Source organism: Schistocerca nitens, chromosome 9 (genome assembly GCF_023898315.1).
Source record: "Schistocerca nitens isolate TAMUIC-IGC-003100 chromosome 9, iqSchNite1.1, whole genome shotgun sequence".
NCBI lineage: Eukaryota > Metazoa > Arthropoda > Insecta > Orthoptera > Acrididae > Schistocerca > Schistocerca nitens.
Window position 1 is genome coordinate 35,890,641 of NC_064622.1, and position 18,787 is coordinate 35,909,427.

Below are 18,787 nucleotides of genomic sequence, written 5' to 3' on the forward strand. Positions count from 1 at the left end.
CCTACCCATTATCAATGCACCATTTCATAGTATCAGCGCATGTTTCAGTACGCCAGTGTCCTGTTGATCGGGCTTATGTCACAGTTCTTTCAAGAGTACCAAATTTGTACTCTTGAAATAACTGTGACAGAAGCCCGATCAACTGAGGACTGACGTAGTAGAAGAAGCTTTGGTACTATGAAATGGTGCACTGATAATTACTAGGTACTAGCCGAAATCTAGATTTGCCGAACGAAACCTGCAGGAAAAGGACGACCAGTTGCTGTGTTATATCATTTAAAAATCATAAAACAGTCGTTGAGTACACCCAGGTTCCTAATGAATGATAAACTAACAGCCACACTGTCACGAACCACTGCAATTTCTGCTCACTTTGGCCAGAACGACGACACCAAGAATTTTTAAGGTTTACTGCTGAACCCGTCTCAAAGAACTTAAATAAGTCTGCAAACTTTTGATTCATTTGGTGCATTACGCACTAGAATCCCGAGAAGTCGCCTGATAGTTGCTGCATAACTTTCTCCATTCTGGTAAAACGTTTCCACGATCAGCACACGTTGCCTACAAATGGACTGCTCCATGGTTAGGCACCGAATATGAGAAATTCAAACTGAGTCAACAACTGGAATGTTCGTGGAAACAGAACCGAATCCAAACGATGTCACCAACCGACAAACAAAAGTTTACCAGCCGTTTCAAAACCGGCGCTCTTTTTTAACCATCCTTTGTAAGGGGATTCCTCAGTGTGGGCTAACGAAGCTTTAGGGAATGGTACATCTACAGGAGAGGTAGAAAATAACGAAATTTATCTAATCATTCCTACATACTGTAACACGAAGAGTACATCACAGAAAGTGCAGGACACTTAGGAGTGTACATGTTGTGAAAATTAGCCACCTCGGGCAGCGGCAGCAGATCTAACTCGCGAGGGCACCGAGTTGAACTGCGATTGGATGATAGAAACGCGTACATCAATCCATGCAATTTCTTCTCTATCCAAGAGTTTATCGATTTTGGTAAGCAGCGTGTGGTGGCGTAGCATACCTCTGTAACGCATCGCCATGTTTGCAGTGGCAGAGATATCTGGAGAACATGCTGGTCCAGGTCACTATGGGCAACATGCTATAGTTCATAATTTTGTTTACAGTGAACGTTAGGGAGTTCTTGATTATAGGGCCCAGCCCTCACCGTTAGAAAGTCGTGAATGTAACGCCTACTGTCCATAATATCGGCTATGCTTACCAGAGGTGATAGTGTTGTCTACCCAATGACTACCAATACGACCACAGTAGGTACTAGGCCACTATGACGATGACAGGTTCAATCTGACAACGTACGGTCTTCTCTGAGGCTCCACACGTAAGTACTTCGATCATGAGTCTGTATGCAGGTCTGGTACTCGTCTGGAAAGAGGATGTGGTGCTACTGCAGCGTCCTGTGTTGTCATTGGGCTCGCCACTGTTCGCGTGCCTCTATCTCTGCTGATGCATCAAGGGAAGTGACATCAACTGCACCTTGATGACGATCCCTCATGCTCAAGTCGTCCCCGCATTGTCCGTATGGATGTCTTGCTCCCAAAAAGCTCTTTTCCTGACTCTGGGTGGATGACCTCAGGGTGCTATCCAGCACGTCCAAAGGGCAATATCTTTCCCCTCAGGCTCTAGTCCTATGAGACCAATGAGATCCTGCTGTCCACTGGGTATAGCCCCCTTGAACCCATTCACTTCATATTCTCTTTGAAAGTTGTGAGATCCTGACAAACATGAACGAATGCTGTAAATCGGATCTCGAGTCCTGGTGGAGATGTGCGACCGTAAAACAGTACCTATGAAATTGAATTTAAAAATGCTTATGAGTCGCGTTAGTAATACAAATCCAAATGTACTGAATCCTTTGGTGTGCTCATTAAGCGTTTCGGGGATAGCCCATCATCAGATGCTCTGGTAACAATAAAGACAAGTGCAAGTAATGCAGTACAGCTTTACCAAAGAAATGAGGTTATATAAACCTGAAATGCAACCAGTTGTGCACAGCTTTGTAAAACATAAGTACAAAGCTTCTGAGATCATGATGTGCAATGACATGGACGTTCAATAACGTCTGTACAAATGACAGGCAAACAAGTGCTGCCGTATACCAGAAGTAGACCTAAACAGCAGCTGATTACCGTTACAGTGACAAGTCACCACTAACGGACCCATAAAGTAAACTCGTGACACTACAGGGCAGCACTTCTGATGACGTGTAAAATAGAAACGTTAATATGAAATAACAGAAGCTCAATCAGCGCTAATGTGCAAGAAAATCCACTGTAAAAACAATGCAATAGTACAAAACATCCCTTCTACAACAACGTCATATAGAACCACATTCAGTATGATTACTTCGTAATTTCAGTAGAGTACATCACATCCACTACAAAATTAATTAAAATAATTATTTTTCAATAAAACTAAATTAATTAAATCAATTATTTCGTTTTCACTAACACAGTTTTGTAATGCCCACTTGTAATTTTACTAGCGGAACTGGCTTTCTTAAGCCATATTACAATCGTAAAGATGACATGCAACAGTATGTGTATTTTATGAAACTTGCACTTTTGCACTGTGTCTACTGCAGACTATCTAGCACAACTACTCTGGTGAAAATGGAAGAATTATTCTAATTAGTTTTCTATTGAAAAATTTCTGTTTAACATGTCATCAGAAGTGCTGCCCTCTAGTGGTAAGAGTTTACATTATGGTTCCATTAGCGGTGCCTTAACATCTTAACGTTAATGAGCTGCTGGTTAGGTCTACTTCTGGTGTACGACAGCATATACTTCCTTAGTATTTCTACAGGTATTATTCAACGGCCTTGTCAATGCACATAGCGATCTTAGAAGGTATGTACTCACGTTCTTCAAAACTGCACAGTTAATTTCATTTGTGATTTATGTAACCTCATTTCAATGGTAAGGCTGTATTGTATCAAATCACTATTTGCACTTGTCTTTGCCATACGTTTCCAGGTCATCTGATGATGGGCTATCCTCAAACTGCGTCATGAGCAGAATAAAGGATTCAATACCATCTGGGTCTGTATTACTTATGCGACTTACCAACATTTTTAAATTCACTTTTATAATGACCAAAAGTTTCATCGAATAGTAAACCACATTCTCCTTTGGCCATAATCCTGCTGCTGTCAGTTTTCGATATGTGCTGATAGATGCTTTCTCGAGCTGATACAAAACATAATACAATCTCCTTAGAAACAAGTTACATCCATTTTTTTCTGAATGGGAAACTCACTACATACTTTTTCTTATATTTTCAGAACACAGATTGCATTAAGCCCACAAATTTTGTACATTTTCGAAGGTTCTTAATCGATTGCTCGCCACGTTGGTAATTACTACTCTGTTTTTCGTTGACGATTTGTTTCAGCATTAGTATTTTTGATGATCGGTTAGGTGAAATTCATCAAGCTTGCTTTTTAGGCTAAGGAAAAGTTTGCGTTCCTCTGGTGAACGCTCACCAGTCAACACGAAAAGAGTGAAATCAGACCGCGCACAGAATAAAGACACTTCCTCTGTCAAAATGTTAACAGTAAATTGTTGATGTACTCTTAACAAAGTTCCTGACTTTACTGCCCTCGGAGAAGTTGTGCACTCAAATTATTCTCAAAACCGAGAGTTTGCTGAAACTCGAAGAAGAAAACGCTTAAATATTTAGCAAGGCAAGGATCTTATATCTAAAAGACAGTTCCTCTCTCGAGGTCTGAGTTGAGTCGAGCTGTGAAGTTATCTCGACACAACAGGCCTAAGTGAGCAAGTTAACTGTCACATGTTTTTATTGGCCACCCAATTCTGCCATAACAGTTGGATGATAGTGCGAAAAAAGCCTATAGCCAGTAGCGTGAAAATACTTCGATAATGCGGTCTTGGTTGAAGGTAACTTAATTTATTGTGTATACACTGGAATGTCCATGGAGTAATTCCACGTGGTACACACAAACAATATTGTTGTGGGGTGTCGGATAAGCTGTTAAGGATACCAGTCAGATGTTACAAATTCTGTCCCTGTTGACCTACAGAGATGGAAAATTCCCTATAAGATCATGTGAATAACAGGGAAAAATTGTCACGTAATGGATAACGGCTTTGTAAATGAAAATTGCTAGAGGTGACGCAGTCAAACATGAAAGTATAGGTACCGCAACACACACGGACATATTAATAACAGGATCCATCAAATTACAAAAGTAAACTAATGGCCACTGTAACAATGTGGTTTATTGCCAAAGGAATGAAGTGCTTTGTTCACTGAATCAAGAATACAAACAGTTAATAAGCGGACAAGGATCTGCAAACATGAACTATAACCGTGGCACAGCTGAGTGGATGCATAAAATAAATATAAAACAATGTCACGAATATGGCCATTGATTGTGGAAAAGGTTAACGAGTTACAAACGGCAGCATCAAAGTTTATACAGTCACAAGTACTCTTGCCTAAGCACGTAGTGGGTGTAACTAGCTGGCTGTAAAAATTAGATCAGCAAACAGAAACCTTGACATAAATTAATTGACTTCACGTACGCCTCATTGTGGTGGATAAAACGGGAGGCCATGCTTATCACTCAAAAGATGTGCTGCAGGAGCGGCTGATAATTTCAGCTGACCCGTGTGACCTGCTCTAAGTCAGATACACTTCCGTCTGCAGCTGTAAGACGTCTCAACAAGAAATGCTTTCTGCGCTGTCTCGATGAAACTTGTTCTTCTCACTTTCTTCTATGAAACTTAGCTAGGTATGCCAGCATAAGGATCTCACGAGCCAATTGCAGCAGACATTGAAATTCCAGTCAGTGATAACTTAGTAGAGAAGCTTAACAGTATGAGGCCCCTACACTAATACTGAAAGATGAAGATGGAAGAAAGACACACAGTAACAAGGAAAATGCAGAAATCATGGCAAAAGCATTTAACAAACTTCTGAATTGCGAGGAACCCAAAGAAACCTTACAAATCAACATAAATCCCCCAATAAAAACCAAACCTAACAAACTAGACCCTCCAACTTTCCAAGAAGTAGAAAAAATTCTTAAAGAACAAAAAAATTATAAGGCATGTGGAGAAGATCAGGTTTTTGTTGAAATGTGGAAATATGCAAGTGACACAGTCAAGCCCTCCTTCCACATGGCTCTATCAAAAATTTGGGTAACAGAACAATTCCCCGAACATTGGACCACAGCTGTCATCCACCCAGTACACAAAAAGGGAGATAAGAGCAACCCAGACAACTACAGAGGAATCTCTCTCCTAGATTGCACATATAAAATTCTATCCAAGATCCTATATGAAAGAATCAAGGAGCAATTATAACAGGAGTTAGGGGAATATCAGGGAGGTTTCAGGCTATGGAGAAGCTGTGTAGAGCAGATAATTAGTTTAAAATTGATTATGGCATACTACAAGAAACGGAACAAACCTCTGGCAATAACATTTGTAGATTTTAAGAAGGCATATGACTGTCTCCACAGACCTTCTGTATTAAAAATTTTAAGAAATCTAGGACTCCTTCCAAAATTAATTAAAATAATACAACTTACTCTAACCAACACCAAATCAAAAGTAAAGTTTAGAGGAGAAATTTCGGAACCATTCCTCATAAAAACAGGCTTCAGACAAGGTGACTGCCTATCCCCTTTACTGTTCAACTGTGCACTGGAATACATAATGAGAGAATGGTACAAGGACAATCCAAAGAGGATAAGAATTGGAAGTGCAAAAGATATTAGCTTAAACTGCTTGGGATTCGCTGATGATCTTACTCTCCTAGCGAACACCGTTCAAGAAGCCAGGCAACAAGTGAAATCACTACAAGAAATAGCAGAGAAAGTAGGCCTTAGAATATCATTTGAAAAAACGGAGATTATGCCAGCTGACCCACCACTTGCAAACAAAATTACAATAGGAGAACAGGAAATCAAAATTGTTGATAAATTTAAATATTTAGGCGAAACAATAACATACAATCTAAATAAGAAGTCATCATGGCAGAACAGAATAAAAAAACTGAACTACGCAAATTACATTACTAAAACTACACACAACAAAGAAAGCCTATCTATAGATGCAAAATTAAAACACTATGACAGATACACAACCAGAAATAACGTATGCAGCTGAAACTATCTTCAAAACAACTAATACAGCAGAAATTGACAGAATACTAAAAATAGAAAGAAGAATAATTAGGACATGTATAAATAAACAGTATAAAATAAATGGACATTGGAGAATAGCATCAAATGAAACAGTGTATAAGAAAATAGAACATGTCATGAGCACGATCAGGAAGAAACGTATCTCATTCTTTGGACATGTGATGAGAACTCCAGAAAACAGAATTAGTAAAAAAAATAATACAAAAATTGTGTAACAGCAAGAGCGATATTAAATGGATCACAGAAATTAAGGAAGATATAAAAGAACTCCAAATTACAGTAGATGACCTAAAAAACAAGACAGAAAACCAGAATACTGCGAGACCCGCAAACCAGACTACAAATGAAAATCAATAAAAGGAGTACAGGAAGAGTGGTCTCAGATGAAGAAAGAAAGAAAATATCTGAAAGAATGAAGAAATATTGGGCAGACAGAAGAGCAAAACACCTTTCGTATAAGAATAGACTCTAATAATTATATTACCTAAATATCATATTAAGTTATTGTTGAGCCAAATTGTATCCCTGTGTAACAACTTGTTTACAACTTTGTATTTTTGACTAGAGTGGTCCAATGAAGGCCATAAAATAAATAATAATAATAATAAAAAGAGAAGCTTAACAACTCCCAACTCTTGCAGGTTTTGTTGTGGTTGACCAGGAAGGTGTATTTCTCCTTTGGTACGAGGAAGAAGGCAGAAAGTCTTTCCCACTACATAACAGATTTTCAGTGATAACAGTCAGGAGACATCCTCATACTCACGGATGGGAACTCTCTCCCATTGTCAAAATAAATACTAGGAGCCAAACAGAGAACCCCTTACTAAAGTTTGAACAAGTACTCAACCTGGCCTCGTATGAGCTTAACGGCTGCTCCCACACATTCGTGGCTCTATGTTTTCTCATGTCTTTCACATTTCTGTCTCTGTTAAAAAGGTTTCCTTCCACTTCACGTACAAAGCGTTGTTATGGCAAGCAGGCTTTTCTGACTCTACAACACTGCTCAGCCAGTTCAGCGGACCGTTTTCATGTGTTTTACCTGCTTAGAGACTGGATTCCAGCAGAAAACATCTTAACAACTCTCCATTCCCCAAGTGAATCTTCCTTTACATGAGCCAACTAAAAGCCCCAAGGCCGCCGTAATTACACAATTGCATCACCCCTACCAAGAGGACAAGAAATGTTGAATTAAACAGAGTATCAACGAAAGGCAGCTGGTATCATTACGCTTGCATTATTCAGCCAGTGTTTGAGATTTGACTTCACTTGCTATTTCAATGCGCACGATAGATTTGTAAACATGTTATGTAACAGTTTTTGCAAAATACTACGACGTAAAATTGTGCAGTAGTTTTGAACACGTTTTCCGAAGACTGTCTTGAGCTTCTAGTTCGACAACCCACATATAAAGGAAATATTTTATAGGGTTGGGTTGTTTGAGGGAAGAGACCAAACTGAGAGGTCATCCGTCTCATCGGATTAGGGAAGGAAGTCGACCATGCCCTTTCAAAGGAACCATCTCGGCATTTGCCTGGAGCGATTTAGGGAAATCACGGAAAACCTAAATCAGGATGACCGGACGCGGCATTGAACTGTCGTCCTCCTGAATGCGAGTCCAGTGTGCTAACTACTACGCCACCTCGCTCGGTATATATGTTATATCTTGAAGCTACAGACAGGCCTAATCCGACAGTGAAAGTATGGAGACAAGGATTGGTGATCATGATGTCATAATAGTGACGACGTTTACTAAAGTTCTTAAGTCCATCAAGAACACTAGAAGAGTATTTTTGGTAGAAAGAGCAGACAAGCAATTGTTTACATCTCACTTAGACAATGAATGGACCTCATTTTCTTCCAATACGATGGTTGTAGATGAATTATTAGCAATGATTAAACTGATTGTAAATTGTGGTCTGAGGAAATACGTGCCAAGTAAGTGGATTAAGGAGGGAATTTACCCACACACAAAAAGGTGAATATGCTGGTCTTTAGAAGGCTCTACGGAAAAATTGGAAACCAGCTGCCTTAATCCACATTCCGAATTCCTTACCAAAAATTTCGGAATGCGAATATATTCATACTGTTTGTACGCTGATCATTCTAACTTCTTTTACCTAGTCTCTCTTTGCAGTTAAGCCTTCATTCCAACATCACACTCTCACTGCCACTGTTATGTCTCTCTCCTACTGTATCCGTTTTCTCCCATTGATGTACAGTACACACCACTGCCTTTGCTGTATATGTCACTCTCCCACTGTCCTCCTTTGCTCCCAGTGATTTACTGTGTGTCCCACTGCGACTGTCTCTTCTCTCATTTACATCGTCTCGTTTAATCTTTCTTTCCCACTGCCATTGTTTCCCCAAGTGTTGGAATCTCAAAACTTCTGCGGGGTCCATGTTAATCTTACTTTTTCTCCCTTGCTATGTGTTAGACATTACTGTCCAAAATACTCCCTACCCTACATCTACATCTTAAAGTTCGGCTGATAGGGCTGATAGGGCCCAGACCTCAACTTCTGTGTGTGGTCTCCAATCATCTGACTCCTCTCTCTTTCACTCTAATAGCTTCTACCTTCATAAACTTCTCTCGTTTCCCCTTACTGCCACTGTCTTTCACTGACAATTACTATCTTCTCTCTCTTCGGCTTCCACTGCTTTTGTCTTCATCCATCTCTCTTTCTCTTTCACAGCCACTTTTTCTCTGCCACCACTACTTACTCCTCTCTCTTTCTCTTCCCCTGGCACTGTCTCCTCTCTCTTCCATCGTCACTGGCTCTTCGCTACTCTCTTTCAGTACAAAAAGGCGCGAATATGTTCACATGCGAAAATTTTTTATGGGGAACGGGAAATGAAGGCTGAAATAACTAGTTCCTCACTTTTCTATCAGACCCTTTTAAAGAGGAGCATATTCGTGTTTCTTGTCCTTCTACAGGAAAATATTTCAGCTGTTTCCCTTCTTTTTCCTGTTATAGCAGGGTATGCTGCTTACATAAAACGAATTCTGGGGCTCAGTAAAATTTTGACGGTTTATTGAATACTTCGACACATTTATGTACTTTGACACATATACATTTTGAAATAAGTATGCATAATACACTACTGCTCATTGAAATTGCTACACCAAGAAGAAATGCAGATGAAAAACGGGTATTCATTCGACAAATATATTATACTAGAACTGACATGTGATTACATTTTCACGCAGTTTGGGTGCATAGATCCTGAGAAATCAGTACCGAGAAACAACCAGCTCTGGCCGTAATAACGGCCTTGATACGCCTGAGCATTGAGTCAAGCAGAGCTTGGATGGCGTGTACAGGTACAGCTGCCCATGCAGCTTTAACACGATACCATAGATCATCAAGAGTAGTGACGCGTTTTGTGACGAGCCAGTTGCTCGCCCACCATTGACCAGACGTTTTCAATTGGTGAGAGATCTGTAGAATGTGCTGGCCATGGCTGTAGTCGAACATTTTCTGTACCCAGAAAGGCTCGTACAGGATCTGCAACATGCGGTCGTGCATTATCCTGCTGAAATGTAGGGTTTCGCAGGGATCGAATGAAAGGTAGAGCCACGGGTCGTAACACATCTGATATGTAACCTCCACTGTTGAAAGTGCCGTCATTGCGAACAAGAGGTGACCGAGACGTGTAACCAATGGCACCCCATACCATCATACCGGGTGATACGCTAGTATGGCGATGACGAATACACGCTTCCAATGTGCGTTCCCGGCGATGTCGCCGAACACGGATGCGACCATCACGATGCTGTAAACAGGACCTGGATTCATCCGAAAAAATGACGTTTTGCCTTTCGTGCACCCAGGTTCGTCGTTGAGTACACCATCACATCCTGTCTGTGATGCAGCGTAAAGGGTAACCGCAGCCATGGTCTCTGAGCTGATAGTCCATACTGCTGCAAACGTCGTCGAACTGTTCGTGCAGATGGTTGTCTTGCAAACGTCCCCATCTATTGACTCGTGGATCGAGACGTGGCTGCACGATCCGTTACAGCCGTGCGGATAAGATTCCTGTCATCTCGACTGCTAGTGATACGAGGCCGTTGGGATCCAGCGTGGCATTCCGTATTACCCTCCTGAACCCACCGATTCCATATTCTGCTAACAGTCATTGGATCTTGACCAACGCGAGCAGCAATGTCGCGATACGATAAACCGCAATCGCGATAGGCTACAATCCGACCTTTAGCAAAGTTGGAAACGTAATGGTACGCATTTCTCCTCCTTAGACGAGGTATCACAACAACGTTTCACCAGGCAACACCTGTCAACTGCTGTTTGTGTGTGAGAAATCGGTTGGAAACTTTCCTCATGTCAGCACGTTGTAGGTGTTGCCAGCGGTGCCAACCTTGTGTGAATGCTCTGAAAAGCTAATCATTTGCATGTCACAGCATCTTCATCCTGTCGGTTAAATTTCGCGTCTGTAGCACATCTCCGTGGTGTAGCAATTTTAATGGCTAGTAGTGTATAAGCTTATCCAAACATCGTTTTTTTTCACGATTTTAACGGATAATTTGCTCATCGATCGCAATTCATCGAAAACACCCAGCTTAAGAATTTTATCTTAAAAGAGAAAATTGTTATTGGCAATATTTTACTGAATTTGCAGTCATTCCAGTGTTACATAATAATTGGTAGTCATTTAAAGTTCTTTTCAGGCTTGTTAAGTCCTTTTTCAGCACATTTTTTGGCACTGCGGTGCTGTTTTGGACATGTTTGTATAGACGTGAAATGCCCATTAAACAGAGGTAGCGCTTCAGGACAACAGTGAAGTCGTTGTCGTAGTCGAATGCGGAAAACCTTCGGACCAAGCGTGGAAGCATTTCCGAAACGGCTAAATTTGTTGGCTATTCACGTGCCGGCGTTGTTGAAGTTCACCATACATGGGCCGGCCGGTATGACCGAGCGGTTCTAGGTGCTTCAATCTGGAACCGCGCGGCAGCTACGGTCGCAGGTTCGAATCCTGCCTAGGGCATGGATGTGTGTGATGTCCTTAGGTTACTTAGGTTTAAGTAGTTCTAAGTTCTAGGGGACTGATGACCTCAGATGTTAAGTCCCATAGTGCTCAGAGCCACTATACGTGGCGAAATGGTACTATCCAAAACGAGCACCGAGGAAGCTGGTGCACCATGCGGCATAGATGGTAAAGATGGACGAATGCTGCGGAAATGTGTACACGCTGCTGTAGAGGAACTGGCTGCCCATATAAACCAGGAGGCTATAGTGTCTCTCCAACGACTCTTCAGCGAACTTTGCTGCCTATGCGCTTCCACAGCAGGCGTCAGTCTCATGCACTCATGCTCACTGTTGTTCATCAGCGACGAAGGCTGGAATTTGCACTCCAGTACCGGAACAGGACGTCCACTGAGTATCGACTTGTGGCCTTTTCAGATGAATCACTTTTATGCTTCCACGGACAGATGGCTGTTTTGGAAAACAAAAAAAACACCCTGCAACAATTGTCGAAAGGGCCCAGGCCAGAGGGGGGAGCGTTATGGTCTGGGGGAAGTTTTCGTGGCATTCCTTGAGTCATCTCCTCATCGTGTGTGGCATAAGCTACATCTACATCTACATACATACTGCGCAATCCACCATACGGTGCGTGTCGGAGGGTACCTCGCACCACAACTAGCATCTTCTCTCCCTGTTGCACTCCCAAACAGAACGACGGAAAAATGACTGCCTACATGCCGCTGTACGAGCCCTAATCTCTCTTATCTTATCTTTGTGGTCTTTCCGCGAAATATAATTTGGCGGCAGTAAAACTGTACTGCAGTCAGTCTCAAATGCTTGTTCTCTAAATTTGCTCAGTAGCGATTCACGAAAAGAACGCCTCCTTTCCTCCAGAGACTCCCACCCGAGTTCCTGAAGCATTTCCGTAACACTCGCGTGGTGATCAAACCTAGCAGCCCGCTTCTGAATTGCTTGTATGTCCTCCCTCAATCTGACCTGATAGAGGTCCCAAACGCTCGAGCAGTACTCAATAATAGGTCGGATTAGTGGTTTATGAGCGGTCTCCTTTATAGATGAACCACATCTTCCCAAAATTCTACCAATGAACTGAAGACGACTATCCGCCTTCCCCACAACTGCCATTACATGCTTGTCCCACTTCATATCGCTCTGCAGTGTTACGCCCAAATATTTAATCGACGTGGCTGAGTAAAGCGCTACACTACTAATGGAGTATTCAAACATTACGGGTTCTTTTTCCTATTCATATGCATTAATTTACATTTATCTATATTTAGAGTTAGCTGCCATTCTTTACACCAATCACAAATCCTCTCGAAGTCATCTTGTAACCTCCTACAGTCAGTCGACGACGACACCTTCCCGTACACCACAGCATCATCAGCAAACAGCCGCACATTGCTATCCACCCTATCCAAAAGATCATTTATGTAGATAGAAAGCAACAGCGGACCTGCCACGCTTCCCTGGGGCACTCCAGATAATACCCTCAGTCCGCAGCTCGTGGTCGTGCGGTAGCGTTCTCGCTTCCCACGCCCGGGTTCCCGGGTTCGATTCCCGGCGGGGTCAGGGATTTTCTCTGCCTCGTGATGACTGGGTGTTGTGTGATGTCCTTAAGTTAGTTAGGTTTAAGTAGTTCTAAGTTCTAGGGGACTGATGACCATAGATGTTTAGTCCCATAGTGCTCAGAGCCATTTGAACCATTTGATACCCTCACCTCCGATGAACACTCACCATCGAGGACAACGTACTGGGTTCTATTACTTAAGTAGTCTTCTAGCCACTCACGTATTTGGGAACCAATCCCATATGCTCGTACCTTAGTTAGGAGTCTGCAGTGGGGCACCGAGTCAAACGCTTTCCGGAAGTCAAGGAATATGGCATCCGTCTGATACCCTTCATACATGGTTCGCAAGATATCATGTGAAAAAAGGGCGAGTTACGTTTCGCAGGAGCGATGCTTTCTAAAGCCGTGCTGATGCATGGACAGCAACTTCTCTGTCTCAAGGAAATTCATTATATTCGAACTGAGAATGTGTTCGAGAATCCTGCAACAACCCGATGTTAAGGATATTGGTCTGTAATTTTGAGGGTCCGTCCTTCTACCCTTCTTATATACAGGCGTCACCTGCGCTTTTTTTCCAGTCGCTCAGGACTCTACGTTGGGCAAGAGATTCACGATAAGTGCAAGCTAAGTAAGGAGCCAATCCAGTAAAGTACTCTCTGTAAAACCGAATTCGAATCCCATCAGGCATAATGGATCAACGCAAATATCTATATATCCTTAGAGACCATGTCAACCCCCACATTCAGTTGGTTTCTCCTAGGCGCGATGAAATCTTCCAGGAGGACGATGCAACGTGTCACCAGCTTGCACTGTACATGTGTGGTTCTAAAGGCAGCAGGATGAGTTGGCCGTCCTCGTTAACAACAAACTCATAGGATTTAAACCCAATCGAGAATCCGTGGTACAACCTCGATCATACTGTTCGCACCATGGATCTTCATCTGGGAAACATAGGGCAGCTGGCTATGTCATTGGAGTGGGCAATGTTCCATAGCCCTGTCGGTACCTTAGATAACCTCATCTACTCTTTCCTGCACTTCTCGCACGTCTGAGCGTCAAATGTCGTATTAACGTGACTGGACAGTACGTAAGAATTAGACAGGATACTATGGACAGAATTGCTTCAAGGAATCAGTTTATGTGTTAAGTTATAAACTAACACTACTACATGGAAAGAATCTGTGGCGTTATGGGAGAAAGTTCTGCAAGCTTTTTCGACAGTTAGTCACTCTCAGTTTCCAGAGATTCATAATTGGGCGCAAAAATATCGAACTTATTGAACATGTCAACGATATCATTAACTGAACACGTCATCACACCAACAGACATTTTGCCACACAAAATTAAAATCAGTGCCATATAAAACTTCGCAAGGTCTCGAACTGAAAAGCGCTTCAAGTTATTTAGTAGCTTCTGTTCCTTTTATCGGTGATTTGTACAGAATCAAGCTTTAAATTGTGTTGCTTCAGAGTATCTGTTTAAGAAGCGCACTGAACAGTCCGAAGAAAAGAATTAGCCAGTGCAGGAATTTTGTATCATTTGATACAAGTCAAGATTTTGTCCTGGCCGGTAATGTATCAAACGTTGGTTTGGATGCACACATATCTTCAGATAAGACAGGTGGGAGAGAAGTAAGTCGTACGCATGATGGCGTTCTCGCGTGACTTTTGAAAGTGAAACGATCAGACTAGAAGCTCTGGAAATAGTTTGGCGATTTAAAAGGTGCGTAGTCACTGGACCAAAGAGAGAGAGAGCACAGAACGCTAAATGTAAAGAAGAGTAGGTTGACGTTCAAGTAAAACATCAGCATGTTGTCATATTATGTACTGGGAAAGTATATTATCTAAGACAAAAGAAAAAGCAACGCACCATGAAGGAATTATGCGAATGGAACGGTAATCGATAGATGTGAGATCAAATGAGCGTACGGCAATTATTGGCCGGAATATCCCCTTCGGGGTTCGGCCGCCGTATTGCAAGTCTTTTTAGCTGATGGCACTTCGGCGACTTGCATGTGAGGTACATGTACAGAGAAACAAATGATTAAAATTTCAGAAATATTCGAAGATTTGTTCATGAGAAGAGCTTCACATACTGAGTAAGTCAATAACGTGTTAGTCCACCTGGTGCGCTTATGCAGGCTGTTATTTGGCTTGGCATTGGTTTACAGATATTTTGGATGTCCTCCTGAGGATATCGTTACAAATTCTGTCCAGCTGGAGCGTTAGATCGTCAAAATGCCGAGATGGTTGGAGGGCCCTGCCCAAAATGCTCCGAAGGCTCTCAGTTGGGGAGAGATCTGGAGACTTGGCTGGTCAAGGTAGGTTTGGAAACCACGAAGACAAGCAGTAGCAGCTCTCGCCGGGTGCGGGCGGGCATCGTCTTGCTCAAATGTGAGCCCAGTATGACTTTCAGTGAAGGGCAAGAAAACGGGACGAAGAATATCGTCAAAGGATCGCTGTGCTGTAAGGGTGCCGTGGACGAGAACCAAATGGGTCCTGCTATGAAAAGACTATCACTCCTTGTTGTCCGACTGTATGGGGGGGGGGGGGGGGGGGGCGACAGCCAGGTTGGTATACCACTGCTGTCTGGGGCGTCTTCAGCCACGTCTTCGATCTGGAATCTCATTGACTTGAGTAGAACTGTCTGTCTTGATGGGTCCCTCTCGGAACCGAGCCCTGATGACCAGACAGCGCTGGGAGACCAACCTGACTGTTGCCCGCCATATGGCCTGACAACTAAGAGTGAGGACTCGCATTCGGGAGGACGACGGTTCAATCCCGCGTCCGGCCATCCTGATTTAGGTTTTCCGTGATTTCCCTGGATCACTCCAGGCAAATGCCGGGATGGTTCCTTTGAAAGGGCACGGCCGACTTCCTTCCCCATCCTTCCCTAATCCGAGCTCGTGCTCCATCTCTAATGACCTCGTTGTCGACGGCACGTTAAACACAAATATCCTCCTCCTCCTCCAACGAAGAGTGATCGTCTGGGGGGCTTTTTCTTTTCATAGCAGGGCCCCTTTGTTTGTAATCCGAAGCATCCTAATAGCACAACGATACGTCGACGATACCCTACTCCCCGTTTTGTGGCCCATCCTGGGCTTACCGTTCAGCAAGGTGAGAATTTCTACTGCTTGTTGTCGTACTCGCCAAACGCTACGTTGACCAACAAGGTCGCCGATCTCTCCCCAAGTAAGATGGCTTGGAGCATTCTGGACGGGGCCCTCCAACCACATCGGGATTTTGACGATCCAACGCGCCAATTCGACTTAATTTGGCACAGTATCCCTCAGGAGGACATCCAATAACACTGTCAACCATTGACTATCCGAATAACTGCTTGCAGCCGGCCGCGGTGGTCTAGCGGTTCTAGTCGCGCAGTCCGGAACCGCGCGACTGCTACGGTCGCAGGTTCGAATCCTGCCTTGGGCATGGATGTGTGTGATGTCCTTAGGTTAGTTAGGTTTAAGTAGTTCTAAGTTCTAGGGGACTAATGACCACAGCAGTTGAGTCCCATAGTGCTCAGAACCATTTTTTTAACTGCTTGCATAAGTGCCAGAGGTGGACCAACGTGTTACTGACTTGTTCCATTTGTGAAGCTTTTCCTCTTATTTAATATTTCTGACATTATCTGTAAATTTACATCACATTTACCGATTACATTAGATTATATTAGATTTACTTTCATTCCATTTGATCCGTAGTGAGGAGGTCCTCCACTCCAGGATGTGGAACATCGTGCAGAAGTTATACACACACACACACACACACACACACACACACACACACACAAATCAGTTGGTTTTACTGAGAAATTCATCAATGGACTAGGAGTTGGACACAAATAAATCCTTTAGGCTTCTCTTAAACTGAATTTCATTGGTTGTTAAGCTTTTTATGGCTGCTGGCAAGTTATTGAAAATGTGTGTTCGTGAATAATGCACACCTTTTTGTACAAGACTAAGTGACTTTAAATCCTTGTCAAGATTATTCTTATTTTTAGTATTGATTCAATTAATTGAGCTGTTGCTTTGAAAAAGTGATATATTTTTAATGACAAATTTCATTGAGGAATAAATATATTGGGAAGCAGTAGTTAGTACCCCTAGTTCCCTAAACAGGTTTCTGCAGGATGTTCTTGAGTCACACACTACATATAACTCTTACTGCACGGTTTTGTGCCCGGATAACTTTAGCTTGGCGTGATGAATTACCCCAAAAAATAATCCGATATGACATTATGGAATGAATGTACGCATAGTATGCCAGCATTTTCGTTTTTATGCCCCCTATGTCTGACACAAGTCGCCTTGCAAATAGAGATTTCTTAAGACGCTTCAGCAGTTCTGTGGTGTGCTCCTCCCGATTGAATTTATTATCAAGCTGTAATCCCAAGAATTTTTGGCTGTCTACTTCTTCTATCTGCTTGTCATCGTATGTTGGGCATATACTCGTGGGACACCCCTTACAAGTTCTGAACTGCGTCTAGTGTGTGTTTTCAAAGTTTAGTGACAAAGAATTGTCTAGGAACCAGTGATTAATGTCCACATATATTTTATTAGCTGATCTTTTTTAAGACTACACTTGATTTGCTATTTATTGCAATGTTTGTATCATCGGCAAACAAAACGAACTTGGCATCCAGTAATGTTACTGATGAAAGGTCATTGATACACACAAGAAAAAGTAAGGGCCCCAAAATGGAACCTTGTTGGACACCACATGTAATTAGTTCCCAGTTGGATGATGCCTGATAGCTTTATACATGTCTCTTTCCTAATAACACCCTTTGTTTCCTGCCAGAGATATAAGATTTGAACCATTTTGCAGCATTTCCTGTTACACTACAATATTATAATTTATTTAAAAGGATATTGTGATTTACACCGTCAAATGCCTTTGACAGATCACAAAATATACCAGTTGCCTGCAATTTTTTGTCTAATGAATTAAGCAGATTTTCACTGTAAGTGTAGATAGACTTCTCAATATCAGAACCCTTTAGAAATCCGAACTGTGACTTTGACATTCGCGACCCATTTAGGTAATCCCTTCGTGGTGCGTTGTTTTGGAGTGTAAATTATTATCCATTTGACATGCAAGTAATTAAATAGCTGTTTCACAAATGGCACCAAAGAACAGATGTGTATTGGTTGTTAGGAAAGCAAACAGAAGATAGCCCAGAGTGCGCTGTAGCCAGAAGTCGCCGCCTTTTACGCACCCATCCTGTGGTAGTCTGTCGACGTCGAGGAGGCCGCGAGTAGAGCGAGGAGCAAGGAAAGCAATGCGCGGCCGTACATGTTGGTGGCTGCGTCTGTCCTCTCCGGGCGCTCGCTCACTGCTGCATCAGCCGGCCGCCGGTCCCTTAAATACCCGCTGTGGCCCCGGCCTGACGAGGTGATCCCTCGGTGGAGGTCGGACGCAGCCTGCGCAGCAGTTCCTCAAAGGACGAAGGATGGTACCATGATACTCGAACCTTCCTACAGGCCAAACCAGAAGGTCAACTGGTACATTGACTGTTGTTGTTGTGGTCTATAGTCTGATTAAAATTACACTACTGGCCATTAAAATTGCTACACCACGATGATGACGTGCTACAGACGCTAAATTTAACCGACAGAAAGAAGGTGCTGTGATATGCAAATGATTAGCTTTTCAGAGCTTTCACACAAGATTGGCACCGCTGGCGACACCTGCAACGTGCTGACATGAGGAAAGTTTCCAACCGATTTCTACATCTACATCTACATTCATACTCCGCAAGCCACCCAACGGTGTGTGGCGGAGGGCACTTTACGTGCCGCTGTCATTACCTCCCTTTCCTGTTCCAGTCGCGTATGGTTCGCGGGAAGAACGACTGTCTGAAAGCCTCCGTGCGCGCTCTAATCTCTCTAATTTTACATTCGTGATCTCCTCGGGAGGTATAAGTAGGGGGAAGCAATATACTCGATACCTAATACAGAAACGCACCCTCTCGAAACCTGGCGAGCAAGCTACACCGCGATGCA

General features: G+C 42.8%; 1 protein-coding gene across 1 annotated transcript in view; it reads right to left on the reverse strand.

Moving 5' to 3' along the window:
- The window catches only part of LOC126203546 (laminin subunit alpha-5-like), a 233,683-nt gene extending 215,554 nt beyond the window's left edge, over positions 1 to 18,129 (reverse strand). Inside the window, exon 1 of the mRNA XM_049937869.1 lies at positions 18,001 to 18,129. Coding sequence (XP_049793826.1) covers positions 18,001 to 18,079 — 79 coding nt within the window. The 5' untranslated portion in view covers positions 18,080 to 18,129. The remainder of the gene's footprint in view (positions 1 to 18,000) is intronic.
- Positions 18,130 to 18,787: the final 658 nt, after the last annotated feature.